General features: G+C 36.0%; 1 protein-coding gene across 1 annotated transcript; it reads right to left on the bottom strand.

Annotated features, from left to right (window-relative positions):
• Positions 1-305: 305 nt before the first annotated feature.
• LOC107669377 (probable ATP-dependent RNA helicase DDX10) lies at positions 306-27,405 on the bottom strand. Its single transcript, XM_016461575.1, has 18 exons — positions 27,086-27,405; positions 26,477-26,537; positions 26,263-26,393; positions 25,142-25,300; positions 24,919-25,039; positions 24,248-24,437; positions 22,776-22,902; positions 21,667-21,829; positions 21,356-21,440; positions 19,974-20,075; positions 17,378-17,465; positions 16,986-17,074; positions 15,041-15,383; positions 13,883-14,002; positions 13,645-13,809; positions 9,773-9,829; positions 5,779-5,957; positions 306-613 (listed from the first exon to the last, which is right to left on the bottom strand). Exons 1-18 carry the CDS (start codon positions 27,269-27,271, stop codon positions 421-423), a joined length of 2,559 nt encoding a protein of 852 aa, XP_016317061.1. The 5' UTR covers positions 27,272-27,405; the 3' UTR covers positions 306-420.
• Between the last annotated feature and the right edge of the window lie 420 nt (positions 27,406-27,825).

Raw genomic sequence — 27,825 nt, 5'->3', positions numbered from 1 at the left:
GCAATATTCAAACCAGAAATAATGAGAGCAGTTAAACAGTAATAGGTTATAGATTGCACCTGGGACTTCACAGTGTTTCTCTCCGGATTGACATCAGCTGTGCTGCTTTTTTGCTTTACTGCAAAACAGGAGTTTTTAGGTAATTCGAGGCTGTCTGGCAAGACGCCACATGAGAATTCAATTCCTGTCTTGAGGAGGAGAGGATGTAAAGAAGGGAAGAGGCAGGAAAGGATATTATAACCGGCACTCTCACACAATAAATCACATAAAGATATGTGCATCAATGAATCTTAAAGTCGTTATCACAATCAGGATACATTTTTTATTAGTCAAGGGGAATTTTATAAACTCGACATACAAGTACAAGGAATGAGAAACTCTGGAGGGGAAGGTGAGTACAGGGACCTTTTTCCAAAGGAACTAGCTGTGACTGCCCAATAAATGCAACACAAGCTCCTCATCTTCGGCCAGCGAGAGGCCAGTGTCCAGAGGAGTTGCTGTGGACTCCTTCCTGGGCTTCTTCCTGCCGACCTGTGTCTGCTGTACTTCATCATCACTATCATCATCCTCACTGCTGAAACTTCTCTTCTTGCCACCGCGGTCTGATGAATGGCTGCAAAGACAAAGGGTCAATGCACAGATGTGAAGACAGAAGACAAAGGGAAGACAGGCCAGATATACAGTGAAGAGTGGGGCAAGATGTGTCATTGGGTAAGCTGTGTTACCTCATTAATCTAGGAAACGGCACACATTTTTGTCATGTAATCATACATATACTGTTGCTTGCGAGTCAGAGATGCACATGAGAAAAATAATTTTTATGATAAACTTCCTTTGCATAAAAATGCAAGTTAATTTTCTACATCATGTAAAAATTTGTTTTTCATGTCAAGTCTTTGTTATGTACACTACCGTTCAAAAGTTTGATGTCGGTAATATTTTTTTACATTTAAATGTTTAAAAGTAGTCTCTAATTCTCACCAAGATTTATTTGATCAGGAATACCGCACAAACAGTAATATTGTGAAATATTATTACAATTTAAAATCATGTTTTCTATTTTAATATATTTTAAAATGCAATTGATGGGAAAGCCGAATTTATTATTATTTTTTTTTTTTTCAGCATCATTACTCCAGACTTCAGTGTCACATGATCCTTCAGAAATCATTGTAACATGCTGATGTGGTGCTAAAAAAAAAAAAAAATTGTTAACATTGATATTTTATTATCAATGTTAAAAACAGTTGTACTGTTTAATATTTTTGTGAAAAATTGATAAATTTTTCAGGACTCTTTGACAAACAGAGGTGAAAAGAACAGTTGAGATCTTTTGTAACATTATAAATGTTCTATCACTTTTGATAAATTTTTTTTAATGTATTAATTTAATTGATTAATTCAAGTATTAATTTCTTTACAAACATGACTGACCTCAAACTTTTGAATGGTACTATAAGCAAATGAATAAAAAAATGTGAAAAATAACCTACCCTAACATTTTTTTTTTTTAAATAAAAAATGTTTGAAGATTGTTTGTTTCACTACATTAAAAAATGTTGAATATCAAAGCTTGCTAGAATGTATCATGGCTATCTTTAGGAAAATGTAAATAAAAATTATTAATGGTATACTGCAATATTGAAATGTTTTTGTTAATGTGCATACTTTTATTTAAAAACATATTGCTTTAAAAATGCTTGTTTTTGAGAAGGCTTTTTTAATGGCTCTACGTTAAAGATGTTCCTTTTGAATTTCAGTTGATAGGGAGACACCTTGAAATATAATTAGGCATTTGTTTTAACTGCATCTAATTTCCCTTTGCCTAGAGGACAACTTAAGTAAAAGTGGCACAGCTTACTCCGTCTCATCTCCTACTTGTAAACACAAGAGATCCTGTGATGTGCTACTCTTACTTGATCTTTAAATACAACAGCAGTTTCAGCAGTCGATCTGAGACAACATAGCATAGATATGTGCTGAGATGGGAAGGACTTTCCTTGAGCTGACTGAAACTTCTTTGGAGAATGTGCATTTGCAAAACAAGGCATTGAACATTTCCCATAGGACCACTGATGCACCAAAGTGTTTGCAAAAGCAATTATCTGAGATACATCGAGGAGGCGCTGACAATTCCTATCACCAGCATGCACTGCATTTTAAAGACATCTACAGTATCTCACAGAAGTGAGTACACCCCTCACATTTTTGTAAATATTTTATTATATCTTTTCATGTGACAACACTGAAGAAATTACACTTTGCTACAATGTTAAGTAGTGAGTGTACAGCTTGTATAACAGTGTAAATTTGCTGTCTCCTCAAAATAACTCAACACACAGCCATTAATGTCTAAACCGCTGGCCACAAAAGTGAGAACACACTTAAGTGAAAATGCCATTTTCTGTCCCCGGTGTCATGTGACTCAATATTGACACTTTGGGCCCAATTTGGACATTTTCACTTAGGGGTGTACTCACTTTTGTGGCCAGCGGTTTAGACATTAATGGCTGTGTGTTGAGTTATTTTGAGGGGACAGCAAATTTACACTGTTATACAAGCTGTACACTCACTACTTTACATTGTAGCAAAGTGTCATTTCTTCAGTGTTGTCTCATGAAAAGATATAATAAAATATTTACAAAAATGTGAGGGGTGTACTCACTTCTGTGAGATACTGTATGTGCTGTTGAGGTGAATGTGTTTTTTAATGTACCCATGCGGGTGACCTTAATAGCCAATGCAGACAATTCCTAACTTAATTAAATGAGGCTAGAATGCATTTAATTCATGAACATCCAGGGCAACTAATACATTTAAGGTCCTGTCAATAGACTTTGAGGTGTTAAAAGCTGTCCTCTGGTCTATAACAGTCACATTTATAGCAAGAACAAAAGTTCAGATGTTTTGTAAAGTAAAGTTGTGCAGAATCAACAGCACAATTATTTTGAGCCGTTTAATTATAAAAAGTTGCAAGTTTTTCGCTGAACACGGTAAGTGCTAGAAATCTAAAGTGCTAGACTGTTTAAAGCATGTTCTGATTAGAACTTTCTGTGCCTTCCTGAACTCTTTGCAACAGATAAGGTTTCATAAGTAACGAGATGCGTAGACGGGATGGGAAGGATCAGCGTTTGTGTATTTGTGACCAAGTTATTTATTAGGGATCTCATCTAAAGTGTTTTCTGCATAGCTCTTTTAAATAATAAAATCATGAAGAAACCACGAAGAACGACAGATCAGCACAGCATTTAACGAAGTTAGAAGGTCTTAAATGGTCCTAACTTATTTAAATGAGTTAAGACATGAATGGTGTGTACTCATGTACAAACAGGACAACTAATATCATTAAAGGTCTGTCCAGAGGCCACCTGAAGGTGGGAAAATCCATCCTCTGGTCTATAGCAGTCAGGCTTGTAGCTAGAACACACCATTAAGTTGTTAAGGGCTTCTGGTCATATAGAGTTTCAAATCACTGGCTATGTCCAACCAGCTCAATGACTCAGGATTAGGGATGTGCAAAATCGACTAGCTAAATAAAGCCCTTCTGGTAAAAAAGATCAAAACTCACCAAAAATAAAAATTCGGTCATCATTTACTCAGTTTTTTCATCATTTACTCGGTCTCAGTTTTTTTATTTTTGGTCCATAAAATGGAAGTCAATGGGCAACAAAACTGTTACCAACATTCTTTGAAATATCTTATTTTGTGTTCCACAGAAGAAAGAAAGTCATACAGGTTTAGAATGACATAAGGGTGAGTAAATGGCAGAATTTTCATTTTGGGTGAACTATCACAAGGAACACTGTATAAATAAGAAAATCTTTATCTTCTTGTTGGTTGTTGGAAGGGCTGCATGATTTTGAAAAAAAAAAAAAAAGATTTATTTTTTTTTTAAATTGCAATTTTTCTACAATTTAAAATGGATTTGCACTTTAAAATGTGCGTGTGTATGTTTAAATCTTCAGGTTTTCTGTGCTTGTTTGTAGGGTGGCACAATTTTGCCATTTATGGCTGTCTTAATTTCTGTATTTTCAACATTAAACCATCAAGCTTTTATTTTTAGTGCAGAGAGTCCTTCGAATTTCTCTTTTTTTGACAACAGCCAGTTTATTTTAAGCAACGTAAATACAGTACTGCACTTCACTCTGAAACATGAAGAGAATATTTATTTGATCAAATCACAGCTTTTACGATTTGACAATCGCACTAATATATATTGCAATATCGGTTTTCATTTCAATGAATCATGCCGCCCTAGTTGTTGGATCCCCCCTATGATCTGTTAACTGCTGCGACGGGATCATTGAGTCAGTTAAACTTAAGAATGAATCATTGAGAAGAGAGTCGCAAATGAATAATTCAGAAATGTTTTTGACTGGATCGACTGATTCACTGAAAGATTCAACATTCACAAACACTGATACCTTCTCACGAACCTTCACAAATGGACCACTCATTAATTTTACTGTAACTCAGCATTCATTGCAACTACACTCTCCCTTTAAGGAATATTTCCAAAGATATGTACAGCATCTTGCTATTCTGGACACAAAGCGCTGGCAGGGGCAGAGGTGAGGCAGGGCCAATAACATCCCATTAGATTTATGGGAGGGGGGTATCTGTCTAGACAGCAAAGCAGGAAGACATGTACCGCAACAGGAAAGAGCTGTGTTAGTGACGCCTTTGGCTCCAGTCCAGAACACCAGCCTCCGATATGACGGAAGAGAAAATGGGCGAGTGAGCCAAAGGAAGAGGAAGAAAGAGAGATTTACAGCGCCGGAGCCTCTCCTGCATTCAGTAAGTGTAGCCATGCAGTAAACACACCGCACTAAGTCATTAATCAGAGCCGCTGCTGCTGTCTATGCCATATCACCTGCACTGCTACACCCAAAGTGTTTGTGTGTGTCGGTGAGTGTCCTTAATGTGCGTACATGGATGAATGACAGAAAAACAGAGACATAAAGGTGCGGGCTGACAGATGGAAAGACCAACGGCGAATGAGAACAAAGGACATGATTGGGTTTTGCAATAGAGGACTGGATGAAAGATGAAGAGCAAGTGTGAGAAAGAGAGGGTGAGAGTGTGAGAGAGAGAAAAAAACCAACGCATAACGTATGGTCCTGCCTCTCACTTTAAATCTAGATGTAATTATGCATTTTATAGATTATCTACAGCCAGCTAAAGGATCTGTGCTTAATGCTGCCATGGGGAAAATGAATCATCATGAATCATTTTCCCCTGTAGAGGGATTCCTCCTCCGTGAGGCAATTCTGCAGCGGACCTCAGTACAAAAAGAACACCGGATCAGCATGCCTGAGCCTAATCAAACGCAACAAACTCAATGCAAGCAGAGAGAGCTGAGAAAGCCGAGGTGGTAATTAAGTATCAGAAGAATCAATTCCTCATTTCGGAATAATTATGGCCTCGTGATGTGGTGTCGGACTGATTGGCTTGATTTACTGGTGTAATGGTTTTCCACTAACACAAAGGCCTACATACCTCCGCAATGCACTGATAAGGGGAAAATATGATATTTGGTTCAACGCTCAAATATAGGCATTCAATTTGAAGTGATTTAAATGTATTTTTTTGTACTTTGTATTTTAGAGGATCAATATCCTTTAGGCCATGTCCTGTGCCTTTTTAATGCTCCTAGCTTTTCATGAAAAACCCAATCGGTATTCATTGAGATGAATCAGAGGTTTGAGAGATGAAATTGCTGCACGACCTTTGAAAGTGATTAAAGTCGTTCATGTTGTTTACATGCTTTATTCTTACCCTTCTTCCTCCTCGGAGGACTCAGAGTTGCACACTTTGTCGGGGTCAGGAAGTGTGCTGGGGTCAAATTCTTCATCGGCACCTGACAGATATGCTACCACCTCCTCCTCATCATCAATATCGTCATTGTCATCATCATCATCATCATCATCATCATCATCATCAGCTTTCTTTTTCTCCTGTGTGACAGAAGCAAGACTTAAATTACATACTGTACTTATGCATCATTAATACTGATTATCTGATATCTTATACGATGGCACCTTTTGCAATTAATATTTTCTTTCTCCATTATCTCTGTTGATCTAGTCTGTTTACACCTGTGATGCCATCTCAGTGGCCGTTGCTAAATACAGATGTATCTGGGGTCCGAAATGTTTTGTCATCCCATCTGTTTCAGGTGAGCATATTTTAAGCAATGGTTGATTTATATATGAGTAGGCAGTCATTCAGGAAGACTGCCTACTCCCCTATAAATCAACCATTGTGCAAAAAAATAAATAAAATAAAACTCCCAAAAAAGAACACAGTTGAGTATGGTCAGAAAAAAATGTGGAACAGCTGGGGCAGTTTCCTAATATGATTCTTTTTTTCATTTTTCTGTGAACACAAACAAATATGTTGAACAATATTAAAAAACAATCAGTTTAGATTCCTAATGACTTTCATTGTATTTTTTATACAATGGAAGACAATGAGAACCAAAACTGTTTGGTTACCAACATTCTTCAAGATATCTTCTTTTATGTTCCACAGAGAAAAGAAAGTGATACAGGTTTGGAACGACATGAGGGTGAGTAAATGATGACATAAAGTCAATTTTTAAGTGGACTATCATTTAAATTTTGAAGACGTAGTAACTTATACCATATCTACCCCTGAAAGTTGCATATTAGTACCTTAGAGTAGTAATCTTGTAAAATGTGTAAAAATGTGTAATCTTAAGGTACTTCTATGTACCGTTTAGGGGCAAATAAAGTGCAAAGATGTTCTTTTGAAGGTACAGCCCGAGTGACAAGCTGTATCCTGAAACGTACAAATTTTGCACATTTTTTCACAGTATTAACTGAACTTTAAATAACAAAACTGAGAATCTGAAGGGGTTCTGCAAAAGCAGAGCAACTGCCGTTGAGAATGCTAATAGATAAATCTCTCTAGGTATTATTAAATGTATGTAAAATTAGTAAATGTACACTTTGATCATTTACAACCAAAAAGTGTCCTTTTCCTCCAGCGACAGTGGTGAAATAATCGATTCCAGCCCTGTCTTTGTTCATTAAAAGTTTCAAAAACCTAACAACTCAGACCTTGGGCCGGTCACAACCAGCTTTGTTTTCCCACTGGTCTGCTCCACCTCCAGACTGACTTGCTGTGCCCTCAGGCAAGCTTCTTAATCCTGGTACGGTCTGTGAGGTGCGGCCTGACCCCGTGTTCTGATTTTTTCTTCTTTGGTTTAAGACAAAGAAAAACAAATACCTGTGGCCAAACGGTTTTCTACCTTGTTTCTTACACAAAACACCATAAAGCTACATCCACACTGTGTAAATTCACAGGTCTACAATACTATGCACATCTAAACAGACTGCCCACATTGGAAGAGGCTGAATTGTCTGTGCCAGGCTAATATTGTGGTATAATCCATTTCAGATAAAGCAACAAAATGAAAATCATATAAAATGAACTGTGCTTGGTCACTTTACAGGTCAAATTCATGTCTAAGTGGGTGGTACTTGGCCTGAATAATCTAGTGTAAAACAGCCTTTTGCTGTCAAAGATTTGGTTAGGGGGACCGTGTATATCTGTGCTCAGACCTGATATGGGGTCTGTTCAGGTACAGGATGTTCTGTATTCAGCGGTGCTTCTGCCTGTGCTGTAATCTTATCCTGCTTTGTAAGACCCATTTTAATTCTGCTGACAGACCTGCGCTTTGAACAGACGCGTCAATGTGCACTGAATAACGCCAGAGGACGAGAACAGCCATAAACGGGGGTCAGTATGAAAGACTCTGGAACAGGGCTCTAGACTGCGACCATTTTTTGAGAATGTGTGATTTAAAATTTGACATGGTTGCATTTGTGCGAGTGCATAGTCTCCTCTGCTCCAAAGCGTCTGCTCTGCTCCATACAGCGTGCGCCGCAGAGCCGCAGGCACAGTGCATTAAGAGTCATATTTTACTGATCACGTGAAGAGACTGAGAGAGGCACTTTCAGTACGAGCGCTTCAAGTGTATCGCCGATGGAGCAAGAGCGCAAAGGTGTGCATGGCAAAAAAGCTATGTCAGATGGAGGATTTGCTTTTCAAGCGAAACGTAAAAGTATTCTACAGTGTTTGCTAAACTTTCTGTAATTTATTAGTTGATATATAATGCAGCATGTGGTGTACGCCATGCCTCATCTTATTCGTTTTTGTTAATAAACATTATGTAAGCTAGTTTGTCATTGTAGCCTAATAGCTTTATTGTTGTTGTGCTTTTCATTAAGAATAACAATGTATACATCTTTCATGCCTTTGATTTTAGTCTTAAAATGTGAAAGGTGTATAGATGTAAGCACAACAGACAATTATCTTTTATTGTAAAACGTGACACCAAGATCACTTTACAATATATTAAAGGGGTCATATGATGTTGCTAAAAAGAACATTATGAATATTTGGGTTGAACTGTTCTGGAACAGTGTTGTAAATACAACTTAACCACTGATTTCTAGTCGTGTCCTCTTTTGGAAGGCTTTCGCAACGAAACACACAGCGTCTTCACAACATGGCGGCGGCGGTGGCAGCAACAATAAAGTTACGCCTTCTTTCTTTGCGTGAACATTTGGGCGGTGTTATGCAAATCTTCCCACATCGTGACGTAGACATGTGGGGGCGTGTTTGAACGAGGCGTTTTAGGAGGGCGTGGACGAGTCTTAACTTTTATAAAGAATATCTCTTTGGGTTTGAGACTTTAGTCTTTGCAACTTTAGGGATCTTATCTATTCACGAACAGCTTGTAACACTCCAAAGAGAAGGAAAACTTGAAATCGCATCATATGACCCCTTTAAAAGAGAAAGCAGTTATTTTTAAACTGTAATAATATTTCACTGTTTAAACTGTATTTTTTATCAAATAAATGCAGCCTTGTTAAGCATAAGAGACTTATTTCAGAAACATTAAAAAAAATCTTACTGACCCCAAATTTTTGAACAGAAGTGTATATATGCTGTGAATAGTGAATTTACGCATGTTTTCCATAACTGCAACAACCCTCTACAAATGAAATTAAGGAAAGGTAACAGAGCATTTTGAAGGTTTTTGTAAACGAATGGCATTATATTAACGAACATCTCTGTAATGACTGCCACCGATTGAGCAACAAGACTCTGAAGGGTCCATCTATTTCCTCAAACGTCTCAAGAGAAGCACCAAAATAAGTGAAACTGACAGGAAATGAAGCTGCACTGCTATCTGTTGCAGCATATGCTGTCAAAAGGGCGATTCAATAGGTCTCTAAATTAATCTGGACCACATGTAATGATGGACAGATCGACCACCAGTCTGGCTGTTAAGTCGAAGGAATGAGCGAATGCTAAAAGAGCGCAGAGATTCATTGTTAGGGTAGTGATGAATAGTCACGCGTTCTTGGACAGACCGCTGCATTGATCAGATGACAAACGAGAGGAGAGCAGCAGCTGCATTTCCATATGGATGTGCAGAGCTCGATCCCCCAGCGAGGACAGGCAGAGAGAGATGGGACACATGACAGCTGCCATCCTGTGAATTATGCGTTGTCTATGGGAGGGAAAGGCCAGAGACTGAGGGGCATCTCTCCCCTCTGACTTCCTGTGACAGGAATTCCTCATTTCAAATCATAAACCATTTTATGGATCTTTCAAATCCTCGAATTTGCTTTAAATGTACTGATGCTTTAATTCACATACATTACCGGCTCTCATCATTAACATCCAGCTAGTTAGAGCATTCGAGATGACTTTGAGCTAAAGATTGACGTACCTCTTTATGCTGTTTGCTTGCTTCCCTTCGAGCTGCTTTCTCCTTCAGTCTTTTCTCCTGTTGAAAACGAGAGAAAAAAAGAAACAACTTAATAAATAGGTGCTCAGGTACTCAGATTTGGTCATGGCACAATCTCATAAACATGTCAAACAACCAGGGGTTGAAATGATTACACAGACTCAGGGAAAAGAAAGCACAATTTAACTTCAGTGCTCTGCATTTCTTTTGGAGAGAGAACAAATAGGACTTGATGTTTATCTTGTGTCACTTTCCAATATGAAGGGCGACTGGACTGCCAGACACAACTATACACATTACTAGTGACTCATAGATGTCTGGGAGACAGGAAATATTAAGAGGTTGAGGGTTGAATGGAAAGCAGAGTGCTGAGAGTCTAATAAAAGCAATGTCAAGTGCATTTCATTGGCTTTTCATTACTTTCGAAATGTCAAATGACGCTAAATGTGGAAACGTATCCATGGGTTCACTTGGATACATCATTGCACAAATATTAGTGCCACAAAATCAAAGTCAGTGACAGTGGTGGGTTGCCATTAAATATTTCTTAATATATTGCATAAAACATATAAACTTATAAATGTTTTTTTCTCTTTTAGAGATCTCTTTTATCAAAATACTTCATTTCAAATAACTTCACTACTGGTTTGAGCAGATATTACAATTTTTGCCATGGCTGTCCCTGGGTGCTCTTATAAAATGCAAAAGTGGTCATTTATTTAGAAATATTTCAGGTGTTTCTTCTGGCGTTATTTTAGTTTCAAGTGTCATTTCTTTTATTTTTATTTTTTTGCTTTTAGTTTTAGTTAACTATAACAGTTTCTTCAATTCTTTAATAAATAAAAAAAGTTATAATTAATAAAGTTTAAGTGTGATCCTGACCAGAGCACATTTGAGAAAGCCAGGAACACTCTTCCATCTAAAAACTCTATAAATAGGTTATTATCCTCCCACAGATCCGCAAGAACACGGTGGTACTGTATAAACTACCTTCTCATTTAAAAAAATGCAGTTTGATATTCATAGCTTAGGAGGTCTAAGGTCTAAGCGTACTCTTAAAGTTAAACTTTTCTGACACTTCTTGATCACAGAGTTGCTGACTTGGCACACGTCACATATGCAGCAAAATCCATCAGCAGTTTTAAAGGAACAGAAAAAAGCCTATGAATGATGCTAGTCTCTGTAACTCTCAGGGTTCAGCTATAAATGCTGTTCTGCTGGAGTAATAAAGACGCCATGAGAGAATATGAAACACAAAGGCACCAGCAAGCCTAGTGTGTCTGATTAATGAGCATGTGCACGTATCTGATGGACTACTGGGTAGCTGCCTCTCAAAGTCTCTGACAGCACAAAATACAAAATCAAAATAGATTAGGATGGTTAGGCTTTTCACAGGAATGTTCACAGACACAAGACAATGTCTTCTGCCTCGTGATTTTTAGAGAAAAAAGAAAAAAAAAGAGTTTTTACTGTATGCCAGTCTGCATGTCAGCACTTGACAGCAGAGGCAGGAGAAATTGGCAGGAGAGACTGGCACCAGCGTGTTTTTATTTTAATTTTAGCTTGGCTGAGAAGTGAAAGATATAAAATGTACTATGTTGGATTATCATGGACAACATCCTCTCTGATCATTGAAAATACCATTTCCGTCTTTCGGATGAGACGTTAAACCGAGGTCCTGACTCTCCGTGGTCATTAAAAATCCCAGGATGTCTTTCGAAAAGAGTAGAGGTGTGACCTCGGCATCCTGGCCAAATTTGCCCATTGGCCTCTGATCATCATGGCCTCCTAACAATCCCCATATCTACTGATTGGCTTCATCACTCTGTCTCCTCTCCACCAATAAGCTGGTGTGTGGTGGGCGTTCTGGCACACTATGGCTGCCGTCGCATCATCCAGGTGGATGCTGCACACTGGTGGTGGACGAGGAGATACCCCTAACAATGTAAAGCGCTTCGAGTGCCTAGAAAAGCGCTATATAAATGTAATTAATTATTATTATTATTTATTATACAATTTAAAAAACCCTTGCTACGTGTACTGCGTTAAGCTAACTGAGACTTGTTATAGCACTTGTATATCATTGCTCTTTTGTTGATTTTGATTGCTTCCATTGTCCTCATTTGTAAGTCGCTTTGGATAAAAGTGTCTGCTAAATGACTAAATGTAAATGTAAATACCATGCAGCAACAAAAATAAATGGTGCTGCATATGATTTTACATTGACCTTAATATTTGTTTTTCAATGGACAACTCATCTGATTAAATGCTTGGTAAAAATCAAGCCATGACATAGTGCAGGGATTGCCAAACTTTGTTATCAGTCAAAACTTTATGACATAAAATATGACCCTGGACCACAAAACCAGTCATAAGTAGCACGGGTATATTTGTAGCAATAGCCAAAAATACATTGTTTGGGTCAGAATTATCGGTTTTTCTTTTATGCCAAAAATCATTAAGATATTAAGTAAAGATCATGTTCCATGAATATATTTTGTAAATTTCCTACCGTAAATATATCAAAACTTAATTTTTGATTTGTAATATGCATTGCTAAGAACTTAATTTGGACAACTTTAAAGGCGATTTTCTCAATATTTAGATTTTTTTGCACCCTCAGATTCCATATTTTTAAATAGTTGTATCTCGGCCAAATGTTGTCTTATCATAACAAACCATATTTTAGATGTATTCAGATTATGTATAAATCTCAATTTGGAAAAATTGACGCTTATGACTGGTTTTGTGGTCCAGGGTCACATATTTGTTTGAAATACCCCTGAAATTTGAAGTTATTATTTGGATAAATTAACAACACATCTGCATGTTCACGATTCTCTGATGTAGGTTAATAATAGTCACATGACATGCAGGTACACAAATAAAATTTTTATTTTTTTATTTTTAGTAAGTGTTATATTTTGAGATTTTGAAAATGATTTACTTTCATTTTACATTTTCATGATTAATTAATTGTTTGTAAAACATTTAATATTTTGAGTCAGCATTTTATTTGGATTTTAATTTTTTTTAAACTTTATATTTAATTAATTATTTATTTTTATTTAATTATTATTTTTATGATTTAATTACAGTTTGGAAAAACCTGGTCAAATGGTTAGCAGACATATTAAGCCATTGTGTTCATGTGAGCATGCTGCAAGTTTAAACCTTCTTCCAATCAATTCCTGCCCTTCCTGTAGACTATCGTTATACAAAAAAGTGGAAAAAAGCAAAAATCTACTAAAAATGAACTTTTTGGTTTTTAACTGGAATGAAGAAGGGTCATCAAAACAGGACATAAAGAACATGGTGCTTATCTGCCCTGTGTCCAGTTATAGAAATAGATCCCATTACTTCTGTGCTTTCTCACTGAGCTACACACTCCCAGTGATCGATTTCAAAAAAACAAATAAACTGAAAACTGCATCAGACATAAACTAGGGATGCACTTCACCATACTTGACCTTTAACGAGAAAGCACTCTGTGCTGGAATGACGCAAATAGTGTGATTTTGCTGGAGAGCAATCCGTTAAAAGCTTGTCCAATACTCAGAACTACAGTAATAAGTCAGAGGCCCAATCTCAGCACTGATGCCTGGAGCTTCAAGCCACGCTGCCTGCACAGGCATCTCAGTTATTTCGATTTGCCCGAACCTGCGAGAGCACCAGCCACAGGGCCAGAGTGTCTTTTCGATTGCCCTCAGCTCCTTCAATATTACTTTAATCTGAACACCTGGAGCTGAACACAATAAATAGTGATTCAAAGAAGCCTTCTGATTCAAGGAGGAGCTACATGGACTTGAAATGAACCAGGAGGATGGAAAATATGATGGTACAGTCAATCTCACCCTATGTTTCTCCTTGATTTTACGACGGTACTCGATCTTGTCGAACTCCTGGTCTTCTTTGCGGAGCCGCTCTTTGGCTGCTTCCATGTTAATGCCAGATGTCTCCTCGTCCTCCTCTTCATCTGGTACCACAGCCCTCTGCAATGGAGGCCACTGCTGCACCACCTGCACACATACATCACAGTTCATTTACACTACTTTTTATGACTCTCAGTAATGTGTTTCTGATAATACAAACCTCGCCATCCTCAGTGAAGATCTTCTTAGTGTTGACCTTGAAGTTTTTTTTCTGCATTTTCTTTGCATCTGTGAATTTGGATTCCTTTTGTTTCTTATTCTTGGCCTTAGCATCTGTGTCCTAAAGAAAGAGAAAACGTATATTTTACATAACCAGATGTAACTATAAAAGCTGATTTTTTTTATATTTAATGTCTTTGCTGTCCCGTTTGGTCAATTTAAAGAATCATTATCCTTTAAAATACTACTAATAATAGTAAATGTTTAATTAATAATTTTTAATAATAACAATAAAATATAGCATTATATTAACACAAATGACAGCTCTTATTTTGGCAAAGTAGCTGAATGGAAAATTTTGAAATAATTGTAAGATTATTTTTAAATATATCTGACTATACTGCAGTATTTGATTGTAGAGCCTCAAGACAAATCAGGCAATTTTGACATGACTCACAGGTCTGCGTCTCTCATAAAATTGCCAGGTTTGCACAGGAGTCATGTTAACTGTGTCTCAAAGGCATATTGATAGGAGTGTTACATAATTTAACATGTCTTCATATCTGCAGGCCAATTAAAATAATGCGCTTTGAATGCAAATTGCACAGAACTCGAATAGAAGCCCTTCTGAATCACAGTGCAATGGGTCACAACAGCCGAGATGTTAAGAGGAAGATTCAAGATGTTTGTGAAAAACACATTAAGACACATTTTTCCTACAGGTACAAAGATAAGCTGCATTAATTATTTTCCATGTTTCAAGTTGAGGATAAAACTGAAGTGTGTAATTTGTATTCAAACCTTTTTATAGATTATTTGTGATTCTGTATTTTTAATTAAAGTCCTGCATTATGTTAAAATAGATGAAAATGATGCATTCAGGAACGTCCTGTTTCTGCATGGCAAAATGTGACTAGTATTCTGTTATACAGCCAAAAGTATGCAGACATTTTCTTCTAATTAATAGTTTGGGCTTTTTCAGTCCCACTTATTACTAGCAGGTGCATAAAATCAAACATACAGCCATGAAATTAACTTAGGCAACCATTTATATTGAATTGGGACCCTTTATCTGCTAATAATTCCTGTGTTCACAAAGTGCAGCCTATCAGAAATGTGCGATAACTGTAATTACACCAGATGTGTGTTGTTTATTTACCTCATCATCCTGGCTCTCTTCATTGATATTGAACACATCTTTACGCTTGACAGTCAGTAGGTCCAGATCTTTCTGGTCGTCTTCATCCTCTTCATTAAAGCCACATAGCAGAGCTGCAGGCTTTAATGACTCCTTCTCCTCATCATCATCATCCTCTTCTTCTTCCTCAGACTGTGAGGACTGAGACTTAGAACACTCTCCTTTGAGTTGGGCTGTAAAACTCTTCAGCTCATCTTCAGACACGCGTCCTGCAGCACCACTGTCATCCTGCGCCACTCCACTCTTTTGTTGCTGGGCCTTGTTGAGGAAACGGACCCGAGGGGCCACCGCCAAACCCAGCGACCTGACAGTGATGAGATCATACAGCTTAAATTATCAAATGCATTTTTTAAAAACCCATTTTAGTTCTTTTTGCCACGTTTATAAAGAGAGTTGCAAACAAAATTTAATTAAAAATGGTTAATAAAAAACATTTATATATAATATATTCTATAATATATGAAATGCATATTAATAAAATGTCAAATGTTTTTAAAAAGATAACGGTTATATGCTGTTTTAAAGAAAATAACTGTTCAAATATGATTATTACGGTGGCCGAGAAGTGCAAAGCAAATCACAATTCTGAAAACAAAATAACAAATTACAAACGCAAATGCAAGTCTAAAAAACAAAATAACAATTCAGAAAGCACAACAACAATTCAGAAAACATTATAACAATTCAGAAAACACAATGACAAATTCGAAAACAAAATAACAAGTCAGAAAACACAACGACAAATCCGAAAACAAATTAACAAATCAGAAAACACAACGACAAATCAGACAAACCGGAAGAGGTAGGTATAGTTTGAGACAGCTCCATTGGTTTGGGATTACTCACTGCTGACTGGACGAGACATCTGTCAATCAACGTATACAGGAAGAACCAGCCCCGGGTCGATCGTGTCAAAAAGCCAATGTCAAGCGCTTAACCACCTGCGCCACTGGAACTGATGCTTTTCGGTCACTTTTAACTAAATGTAAATAGACACTCCGTATTTTTTATTCCATAGTAAGGGCAATTCATACAATACATTTAAACTGAGCTACTTTAATACCATCTCCGAACTTTCTACCACGACTCTGCTGTTCTTCGGCTGGTTCTTCCTGTATACGTTGATTGACAGATGTCTCGTCCAGTCAACTGTGAGTAATCCCAAACCAATGGCACTGTCTCAAACTATACCTACCTCTTCCGGTTTGTCTGATTTGTCATTGTGTTTTCTGACTTGTTATAATGTTTTCCGAATTGTTATTTTGTTTTTTAGACTTGCATTTGCATTTGTAATTTGTTAATTTTGTTTTCAGAATTGTGATTTGCTTTGCACTTCTCGGCCACCGTAGATTATAAATATAATTGCTGAATATATAGTGACAGATTATTTATTTTTTTTGCCACTTTTTATTTAGAGACATTTGCAGACAGGAAATTATATTATATTTTTTAAAAGGCTTATAAAACCTAAAACATTTATATAATATTTGTGTATTTTTTATATTAATAAACAAAAACTTTCAATAAAAGTTACATGCTGCTTTAAAATAAATTAACTGTTCAAATATGATCATAAATATGACTGCTGAATATATAGTGACCATTTTTTTTTCATAATTTTTTTATAATTTTAGGTCCCTTTTTTGACATCTTTTATAAATAAACTGAAGACAGTTTCAGACAGGATATGGGGAGCCGAGAATATGGACAATAACCACTAGACTATAATGAGTTATGAATTTAAAAAAAATGTATTAAACAGTCTCTGTTTTCAAAAGAGATGGTGATGGTTTCTTTTTGAAAGATATAATTGCATAACAATGACACATCATTTGAAGCCACACACACATACACATTTCCACAGAGGACTGCTGGTACTGGGCATTACATCATAGCATCCACTCACATAGCATATTCTGGGAGTTTGAGCTGGAAAACATCAAACACGTCTTTGTTCTTCATCAGATAGACTGAGCGGAGGTAGGACACAAAACACTGCCGTTGAGAGGAGGGAAAAAAAAAAGAGAAGAGGCATTACGGAGGATAATATCTGAAAACTTATCCCTGATAAACACATTAGTGAGAGTGCACAAGCAGACGTTTCATGGAGCAATTTGGCCGATTACATTTCATGCAGTTCTCTATATAATGAGACTCACAAAGCTCAGCTCTGAGCATGAGGCAGACAATCAGATTATCCTAAAAGCATGGCTCTGCTCTACAATATAACATCAACCTTTAGTGTTTGTGATGAGGTGTGACAGAATGCACAGGAAGTCAGGTCTCCTCGGGCCTTACCCTCTGTGCTCGTTCCTTCTGCTCTTTCTCCTGTGCCAGGAAGGCGTCCAACTTCTGCTGGACGCACACCAACTTCTCTGGGTTCACCCTGTGAACAAATTAATACAAATGATGAAATCAATGGCCTTGTTTACACCTGGTATTAACAACACACACAAGTGGTCAGTGCTGGTGTAAACAGGGTCCAATGTATTTGTGATTGGGTGAAAACTTAATAGTGCTGTCAAATTGATTGATCACATTCAAAATAAAAGTTTGTGTTTACATAATATATGCATGTACTGTGTATATTTATATGTATATATAACTGTATGTACATGTACAGTATATACATGTACAGTCAAACCAAAAACATATTTATATGTATATATAACTGTATGTACATGTACAGTATATACATGTAGTCAAACCAAAAAGTATTCAGACACCAGATATCATTTTTGATACTTTTTTACTAGTGAGTGCAGGACACTATAGCTCATTTATGTACGTGAGGATAGCAAAATAAAGTAAACTGTGACATACCCAAAAATTCTTCATACAGTGGACTACCAGTAAAATTGATAAAAATTTGGGACCAACAATTATTCAGACACTTTGACCTGACCATGTCAAGTGTTATCTGACATTATCAAGATGAATTTATTGTATACTGTTTTATAATGTACTACAATACTGAGGTGCAGATATTTGCCACTATTTGCACTTAGTAGTACAAATAGCATCTTATTTACACTTATTACAAAGAAAATAGGCCCTATTTTTTACATAGTGTAAATTACTTAGTGTAAAATAGTGTATCGCTAAGAAAATACTTCTATTTTCACTTAGTGTAAATAGCATTTATTGCTATTTGCATTTAGTGTAAATAGCCGCTGCCTTAAAGTAAATAGGAATTGTTGTACTAAAGACTTCCTCAACAGAGATGAAGAATTCATTCAAATAAACAGTCAAACCAAAAATTATTCAGACACCAGATATATATATTTTTTATAGATTTTTACTAGTGGGTGCAGGACACTATAGTTCATTTATGTAAGTGAGGATAGCAAAATAAAGTAAACTGTTACATATCACACCCAAAAATTCTTCATACAGTGGAAAAATTATTCAGACACTTTGACCTGACCATGTTTTGCTCAAGTGTTATCTGACATTATCAAGATGAATTTGTTCTGACACAGTTTAACTCCGAGTTCTTGTCATATTTTATTATCATTTTCTAAAATGTGTGAAATATTGAAGGCGTCTGAATAAATTTTGGTTTGACTGTATATATTTAAGAAATATATGTAAAATATATTTATATATAATATAAATAACATAAATATGAATATATATACACATGTAAATATTTCTTAAAGGGGTGGTTGATTGCGATTTCACTTTTTTCAGCGAGTTTCTCAGAGAAGGGACAGAGTGGTGTGGAATAAAGGTAAATTATGTGAAAAATAATGTGTTTTTTAACAAACGAAGCATTAACACATGTTAGACTGCACCCCATAAACACAATCAAGCCTGTAAAAAAAACAGTCAACCACCCCTTTAAATAAGAATGTATTTGTGTGTATATTTATAAATACATATAAATATACACAGTACACATATATTATGTAAACAAACTTTTTTGGATGCGATTAATCGCGATTAATCCATTTAACAGCACTAAAAGTTAAATGGTAAAAAATAAAGAGCTTATTCAAATTTAAAGTTGATTAACAACTATTAAAAAAACTGTTTATTAACAATGAAATGGTTTAAAATAAAGCACATACACACACACAGTCAAAATAATATTTAAAAAGTTATAAAACAAATAAATTATAAAAAAAACAAAAAGTACCAAATATTTTATATTTACATTATTTTATATTATTATATTTTATATGATTTAAAATGTTTAATTGAAATTTTAATTAAAATCATCACATACTGCTTTGAAAAAAAGCAACTGTCCAAATTTGATAAAGATGGTTGCAGAATATATAGTGAATATATATAACTTGCTTCAAATAAAAGTGTCTTATTATGGAATATACACTACATGGACAAAAGTACTGGGACACCTGACCATTACACCAACAGGTATTTTAAACATATAGACATTAAAATGGAGTTGGTCCCCCCCTTTGCAGCTTTAACAGCTTCCACTCTTCTGGGAAAGCTTTCCACAAGACTGTGGCATTGATGTTTGTAAATGCTGTTGCAAATGCACCTACATTAACTGAGCATTCTTGTTAAATTGGGACATTTCTGTGAATACAGTAACACTGAATAACTGCAAACATAAAATCAGGCCCGTGGAGACTGTGACTGCAGTTGCATTCTCACAGCAGCTATCGCTGATCATAATGATCTCACATGATCACATGCATTAAGCTGCCATCTTTCATGTCTCAGCATGCATGTGGCTTCCTCCATTATTCACAAAGCCCATGCATACAATCTCTGCTAAACACTGATGAACCAGCATCCAAAGAGGCCACATGTCACACACTAAAGCACTGACAAAGCTACACATTATTTCCAAGCTCATCTTATTTTCACTGCACAACTGACTGTATGCAGTCACACAGGATAGGAGAGATGCACTTACTTGATTTTGTTAATGGGAACTTTTTTCTCTTGAAGCTGTGCAATCATGCCATTCTCCTCTGAGGGCAATAGGACAAGAAGAGCTTCGCCTCCCTCCTTATACCTGCAGAGAAAGAGAAAGAGAGAATGTGTGTGTTCAAGGAATACTTCACTCAGAAAAAAATAAAAAATTTGAAATCAGGATTAGAATGACATGACGGTGAGTGCATGAAGTCAGAATTAAAAATTTTAGGTGAACTATTCCTTTAAGGTCACACTAGGTGGTCTGCTGCAATACAGGCCTCTCACAGAAACGTTTCTCTTTTTATTTAATGCTCAGCTCTGTGAGTGTTCATGTTAAAGCTCGTGAGCTTTCTGCAGAGGGTGGTGATCTACGAAGGGGAGTCACAGAAAATATCGATTCCACACCAAAAAGACAAGTGTAGCACAAAGAAAAGAGGCAGGTGTGTGCTGTCTCGCTCTAAGCACTGAGAAACTTGGCATGTTTCCGTAGCTATCCAGTGCCTAATACTTGCCCTCAAGATGAGAATGTAACAAGTCAAGCCATAGTCCAAAAACGGAAAAACTCAATAGCTGAGCTGCTGTTAATCTATCATGTGTCCAGTGTAAATAGACAAATCTGTACAGTGGTTAAATATTACACGTAAGAGCATAATTCCAATCAATGTTCCCTCTACATTTCTTCTTGCTGAGCAAAACTTTTCTCTATTGGGTGGACATTTCGTCCACCTGAGCAAAAACATTCTTCACACAAAAAATGTGTAACTTTTTTAACTTTAATGTGCTATTTATATTTGATTTGACCCTTGATGTTGCTTACAAAAACTAACCATGTTTTACAACAAATAAAAACAAAAAACAAAACATGGTTACTATAGTTAAACCATGGTAACCACAAATTAACCATGTTTTTGCTTCACTAACCATAGATTAACCATGTAAACTGTGGTTATACAAATGGTAATCAATATGCCAAAAAAAAAAAACCATGGTAACTACACTTTTACTACAATAAAACCATGGTTAATTTTCGTAAGGGGTAGCTAAATGATGCCCATTTTAGTTTACCTGAGAAAACAATTTTTATAATGCTGTTAACAAGAAATTCGATTAAAAATCTCACTCAGAACAGTTCAATTATTTATAATAATATAATATGAAAAAGAGGCATCGCAGCTTAGAGTTAGTGAACATTGAATTCCAATGTAAACATTGTTTCCACATGTATTAATGGAAGTGACGAGGAACAGATCAAATCTGCCATCTAGTGTTACAGATAAAACACTCTTGTGCAAATGTCAAATTCCTGTGAAGATTTTTTACAATGCTTTTTGAAAAATTAACCATCACTGAATACAGAATAAAACAGTTCAGCAGTGTTACCTGGCTGTTCTGCCAACTCTGTGGATGTATGTGTTTGCATCTTCAGGACAGTCAAACTGCAGCACCCAGTTCACTGCAGGGAAGTCTAGGACCACAAACAAAAACGCATGGTTACGTTTTTGCCCATTAAATGTGTTTCAGTTACGGCTGTCAATCAAACTGAATTATTTACAGGTCTTGCTGCTTCATTAATAAAATATTCACAAACATTTGCTGAGATTTGTACTCAAATAACATATTAAATTGACAGCACTATTTTCAGTCACTTAAAGTCAATATGTGCATTTGTCCACAGAATAAATTTCCATTACCAAGTCCTCTGGCAGCGATGTCTGTGGCAAAGAGGACGGCTGAGGTCTTGTGAACAAAGTCATTATAAACCTCCACCCTCTTCATCTGCTGCTGTTTGCCATGCAAAGCAAGTATGGAGATACCCGGACGCAACCGGCAGAAGACCCGGAACAGATACTGAACCTGTACATACAGAACAACACCAATGCATTTCATCAGCATTACACTATTAGTAACAGATATACATTACAGTACATAATAGAATTATGCTAATAGTACTCATAATAACTATCCTGAAAATAGATATGGCATTCACTATTCTAAAAGGAATATAAGTTGCAAGTACACAAGGTGAACTTATTGTGTGTGTGTGTATGTATATTTATTTATACACCATTCAAACACACTACCATTCAAAAGGTTTTTTGATCAATACTTTTATTCCGCATGCATGCATTTAATTGATTAAACAGTTAATACATTGTTACAAAAAAACCCCTTTAAATTAATGTTTTTATTGTTGTTGTCAACTTTCTATTCATCAAATGATCCTATAAAATATCAGTTTCCAAAAATATTAAGCAGCACAACTTTTTTCAACATAAGATAATAATAAGAAAAAGTAATAATAAGAAATAATAATAATAATAACACAAAATGTTTCTTTAGCATCAAATCAGTATATTGAATGATTTCTAAAGGATCATGTGACATCTGAAGACATCTGAAAATTCAGCTTTGCCATCACAGAAATTAAATTTTAAAGTTGTTGTAAATTAAAATAATATTTCAAAATGTTACTGTTTTTAAGTGTATTTTTGATCTAAATGCAAAAATAAATTTCTGAACTAAATGCAATCTTGGTGAGCATAAGAGTCTCAAGAAAAATTTACAGATTTAGGTTATTTTTAATTAAAAGTCTAAACAATAAAAAATGTTCATAATACCATTTGAAATAAAAAAATTACTGTTTAATTCTAATTTTGCTTTAAATTTTAAAAAAAGAAAGAAGAAAAAATATATATATTATATACATTTTACTAGTGGTTTCAGACTTTTCAACCACACTGCATTCTATGAAAACAGACACTGAGATGTACTACAGAAAAGAAACTGTTTGAGCTGTTACCTCTTTGCAGCAGGCAAAAAAGACTATGATCTTCTTCTTAAGGTGACTCCTCATAAACGAGAAGAGCATGTTGACTTTCTGATGCAGCTCACACACCACATAGTTCTGTTCCAGAGTCGCTGGAGTACTGCAGAGAAGGTCAGTGTTTAAGAGTTTCATGTCCATGATGTTAAAATCCACTGACATTAAAGGTATTGATCACCCAAAAAAGTAAGAAGACATTTTAAAGAATGTTGGTAATCAAACAGTTGCTGGTAGCCAATGACTTTCATAGACTTTTTTCCATACTATGGAAGTCAGTGAGTACAGGCAACTGTTTGGTTACCAACAATGTTCCCTCTAAGCTGCACACAGGACACACGCAAAAAGTCATTTGATTGAATTCTAGTAAATGCAAAATAACTGCAGTGCTCGGGCAAACCGCTATAGAGTTAGAACCGGTGAATGTGGTTTACAGGTTTCATAGAAAGAGAATGATGTGCACCAAATACTTTAATGGCTGCGGACGAAATAGCTCAACAAGAGAGCCAACGAACAAAATGACATGTGAAATAAAATGCCATGATGTTTTAAAGAAGAGTGGCTTGATTGAGTGGTGGAAATAAATAACGGATGATGGGCACAGAACGGTAACAAAACTACGAGACATTTACAGTCACACACAGGTGTAGTAGTGTGCAAATTCGAGTACATCGGGATGTTTAGATAACATATTTACTTAACAAGATATATAAGAATTCACATGTTCATGTTCTTTGAAAATTTTAGCTTACAGATCTCAGTTTAAATGACTCAGTTTGTTTTTATATTATATTATATTATAAGCCTAATAAATAACTGAACTCAAAAAGGGAATTCATGAGCAATATCTGCCTCATTTTTTCATATTATATTATATGTTATATTATATTATCAAGAATTGAACTGTTCTGTGAGATTTAAAAAAATTATTTTTAATAGAATTTCTATAACCACAGTTTTACTACAAATACCATGGTTAAACTATGGTTAGTGTTGCAAAACCATGGTTAATTTGTGGTTACCATGGTTTAACTATAGTAACCATGTTTTTTTTATTTGTAGTAAAAACGTGGTTAATTTTTGTAAGGGACATCAAGGGTCAAATCAAATATAAACAGCACATTAAAGTTTAAAGTTAAAAAAAAAATTTGTGTGTGTGCTGTACAGGTGTGGTATAAGAATGTTTTTGCTCAGGTGGACGAAATGTCCACCCAACAGAGAAAAGTTTTGCTCAGCAAGAAAAAAAAAATGAGAGGGAACATTGGTTACCAACATTCTTCCTTTGTGTGTGTGTGTGTGTTCAAAAGAAGAAAGAAATTAATAAAGGTTTGGAACAACATGAGGTTGAGTAAATGATGACACAATTTTCAATTTTGGGTGAACTATCTCTTTAAGAGCAGGCTCACTAACACAGATGCCCAACACAAATCACTATAAAATCATGATCTTACCTGAACTTGGCCTGCTCATGGACCCACACATACTCTGGGTTCTTCAGGCTCAGTCTGGCCAGATCTCTGACGGACCTGGTTTGAGTGGCAGAGAAGAGAAGGGTCTGCCGTGTTGTCGGAAGGTTTTCAACAATGGCGTTGAGTGTGTCGGTGAAACCCATGTCCAGAATTCTGTCGGCCTCATCAAGTACTGCCATGGAAGAGGAAGTACGTCATGTTATTTAAAGTAACGCGATGAAAATATGAAAAGTAAACACGCATGAACCACCATTCAAAAATCTGGGGTCAGTAAATTCTATCCACTGACGAATTCTGACAAAAATGTACCGCAATTTCCACAAAAATACTATGCAGAACAACTGTTTTCAAAATTGATAATAATAAGAAATGGACCTTGAGCACCAAATCAGCAAATTAGAATGATTTCTGATGGATCACGAGACACTGAAAACTGGAGTAATGGCTGCTGAAAATTATGCTTGGCCATCACAGGAATAAATTACCTTTTAAAATATATTAAAATAGAAAAAGCTCTTTGTAATACTTAACCATATTTAGTGTATTTTTGATCAAATAAATGCAGATTTCTTTCAAAAACAAAACAAAAATCTTACTGACCCCAAACGTTTGAACAGCAGTGTATTTAAAACATTTTCTAAGCACCATCCTACCTAGCATGTGCAGATTTGAAGCATGAAAGGTGGCCGTCTCGTCCATGTGCTGCAGCAGACGTCCTGGCGTGCAGATAACGATATTTGTCCGATGGATCTTTTCCGATTCATCTTTCAGATCCTGCAGTCATTGAAAAAGAATAACCAATTACTACACAATAAAAACCTTGACAAAAAAAATATGCAAGAACCATACTAATCACTAAAGACTAGAGAGACACACCTTTCCACCAATTACAAGACCGGCAGAAAACTCGTGGTTCTTGCCGACCTTCCTCAGCACCTCATAGGTCTGGTAGGCCAGCTCTCTGGTGGGAGAGATGATGAGAGCGCCGAGGCCATCCATCGCAGTCCACTGTTCACGATACAAGCACTCCAAAATCTGGAGACAGTCACAGTGCATTAGAGAGGCTTCAAAATTATGTTTGAAGTTTGAAAAACACTGCAGATTGAAATCAAGTCTGTCATCATTTACTCACCCCAATGTTGCTCTAAAAGGTTCATTACATATTTACCTAAATATAACATACATAATATCATTCTACATCATGTGACCCTGGAGCACAAAACCAGTCTTAAGTCGCTGGGGTATATTTTTAGCAATAGCCAAAAAAACATTGTATGGGTCAAAATTATCAATTTTTCTTTTATGCCAAAAATCATTAGGATATTAAGTAAAGATCATGTTCCATGAAGATATTTTGTAAATTTCCTACCGTAAATATATCAAAACCTAATTTTTGATTAGTAATATGCATTGCTAAGAACATCATTTGGACAACTATAAAGGCGATTTTCTCAATATTTAGATTTTTTTGCACCCTCAGTTTCCAGATTTTCAAATAGTTGTATCTCGGCCAAATATTGTCCTATCCTCACTAACCATACATCAATGGAAAGCTTATTGAAAAGCTTATATAAGCTTTCAGATTATGTATAAATCTCAATTTCAGAAAAATTTACCCTTATGACTGGTTTTGTGGTCCAGGGTCACATATTGTAAATATTACGTACTGACATAAATATAAAACAGAACAAAAAAAATACAATCTTGTCATTGTCAAATCACTTATCTTCTTGACAGAATAATGTTACTGAGTTTAAACTACAACAAACCTCAGAAGTGTATAGAGTGCTGCAGGGATGACACATTTTTGTAGGCCAAAACCTGGGAATAAGTTAACATTTTAGCACTTTCGGTTCCATCATCCTGAATTCAATGGGGTTTCTGAAAGGGTTTTTGGCCAAAAACCTATTACTGATGGGTTTTTGTTAAGAGAACCAGGGTGATGCAAACTTTCAAGTTGGCCTACAAAAACATGTCATCACTGCTCTATTGCTTACCGGGATGAGGAAGGCCAAAGTCTTTCCAGAGCCCGTCTTTGCAGCACCAAGAACATCTCTCCCTTGCAAAGTAAAGCCAATCGTCTGCCTCTGAATCTCCGTGGGCTGCCTGTACTGAGCCTCAAGAAGACCTGATGACATGAACAAGATCATCATTAAGATTTAAGAAGATACAAGTGAACTTACTAACATGCAAATAATCAAGATTGCCCACCTTTCAGAGTCTTTTTTGAGAGAGGAAAATCAGAGAACTTCACAGCCTCTTTGGGATTGATCTAGGAAAACAGTTACTCGTGTCAAAGCCTTCACAGGAAAATCAAGTGGCATGTTTTAAGGTGGATTAGGTGTCTAATGAAGGATATCGGGACTATTATAAATCTCAACAACAACACCACCTAAAATGGAAGATGCAGAACACTGCAACACGTCTGATTACTTAACTTGCCGAATCAAATTAATCCAATATTTATCCTTGATATGTAAACTTTTATATCTGTTATGTGGCCTGTTCTGTCCCAGGACTCAAGAACCACTGACCACCAACAATACAAAACAGTATGTTTATGTAAAGCCCTGTGTTGACAGACTTCCTGATCATCAGCAACACTTCAAGCATGTGATGCGTCACACAATATCCAAAAGACTAGTAAAATATGTGCTTGTAAACATTGCTTTGAAATGTCAAAAGACGCAGTTATTCGAGTGACTGATCTGTCAAGCCAACAGCTGCGTAACAGGTACGTAAACACGTGGCAACCCCTAGAAACAAGAACTGTACGAGACGTCAAACATGCTTTGTAATATCAGCCTCATGATATCTCACCTCCGAGTATTTCTTCACCAGTTTCTGTATGTTTTCTCTCTCCACCTCCCAGTCGCGTTTCTTAGTGGTCTTTTGAACTCGTTTGACTATTTTCTTTGTTTTGTTGTATTTCCTTTTCCATTTCTCAAAATTCTTCACAGGGTCATCGGTTATCTGGGTCTCCTCTTTACTCTTTTTCTCCCGCATGTTCACTGTTTCGTTGACTAGGTAGTGTGTAACGCCGTAACAACACGTGTCGGGTGACGTGCATGTTTACTTCGCGAGATGTTTTGCTCGCAGCGAGCTTTGCTGATTAAGTAAATCAGCGCCATCTAACGACCTGGAGCGGTGAACTACTAACATACATTCTACACTCGAAGTGATCATGGGGTAGCAGAATGTATCAGTTTCTATTGACGTTTGTGTTTATATTTTATTTACATCATGAAATGATGGTCTAATGGTCCACTATGACAGAAATGTTTGTCCATTTTTGTCCTATCAATGTCGTTGCTAATCTGATTGTAAAAGATCGCAAAAATCAAAATAAATATCTACTTGGCATTTAGTATATTGAAAATAATTGTTTTTGTGGCAACAGTGGCATTTTGTATATATAAAAAAAAAACTAAAATAAAAAATGTGTTATGATCAGGACCAATGTTGGTAAAAAAAGAAGTGAAAAATATTATTACAGATTTTTTGCTCTCCAACCACTTCTTTAAATGGACACAAAACACTTAATTAAATGTGATCCATTC

This window comes from Sinocyclocheilus anshuiensis, unplaced genomic scaffold (assembly GCF_001515605.1).
Source record: "Sinocyclocheilus anshuiensis isolate Anshui unplaced genomic scaffold, SAMN03320099.WGS_v1.1 scaffold180, whole genome shotgun sequence".
NCBI lineage: Eukaryota > Metazoa > Chordata > Actinopteri > Cypriniformes > Cyprinidae > Sinocyclocheilus > Sinocyclocheilus anshuiensis.
The sequence above is the reverse complement of the archived record's forward strand: the minus strand, read 5'-3'. Positions and strand labels throughout refer to the sequence as shown.

What these genes read in the sequence shown, in the direction of transcription:
- LOC107669377 (XM_016461575.1), bottom strand. Translation starts at nt 27,271, where the DNA reads ATGCGGGAGAAAAAGAGTAAAGAGGAGACCCAGATAACCGATGACCCT. An exon ending in TCTTCACTGAGGATGGCGAG is followed by an intron (nt 13,810 to 13,882) that starts GTTTGTATTATC and finishes GTATGTGTGCAG; the next exon opens with GTGGTGCAGCAGTGGCCTCC. An exon ending in AAATCAAGGAGAAACATAGG is followed by an intron (nt 9,830 to 13,644) that starts GTGAGATTGACT and finishes CGTTTTCAACAG; the next exon opens with GAGAAAAGACTGAAGGAGAA.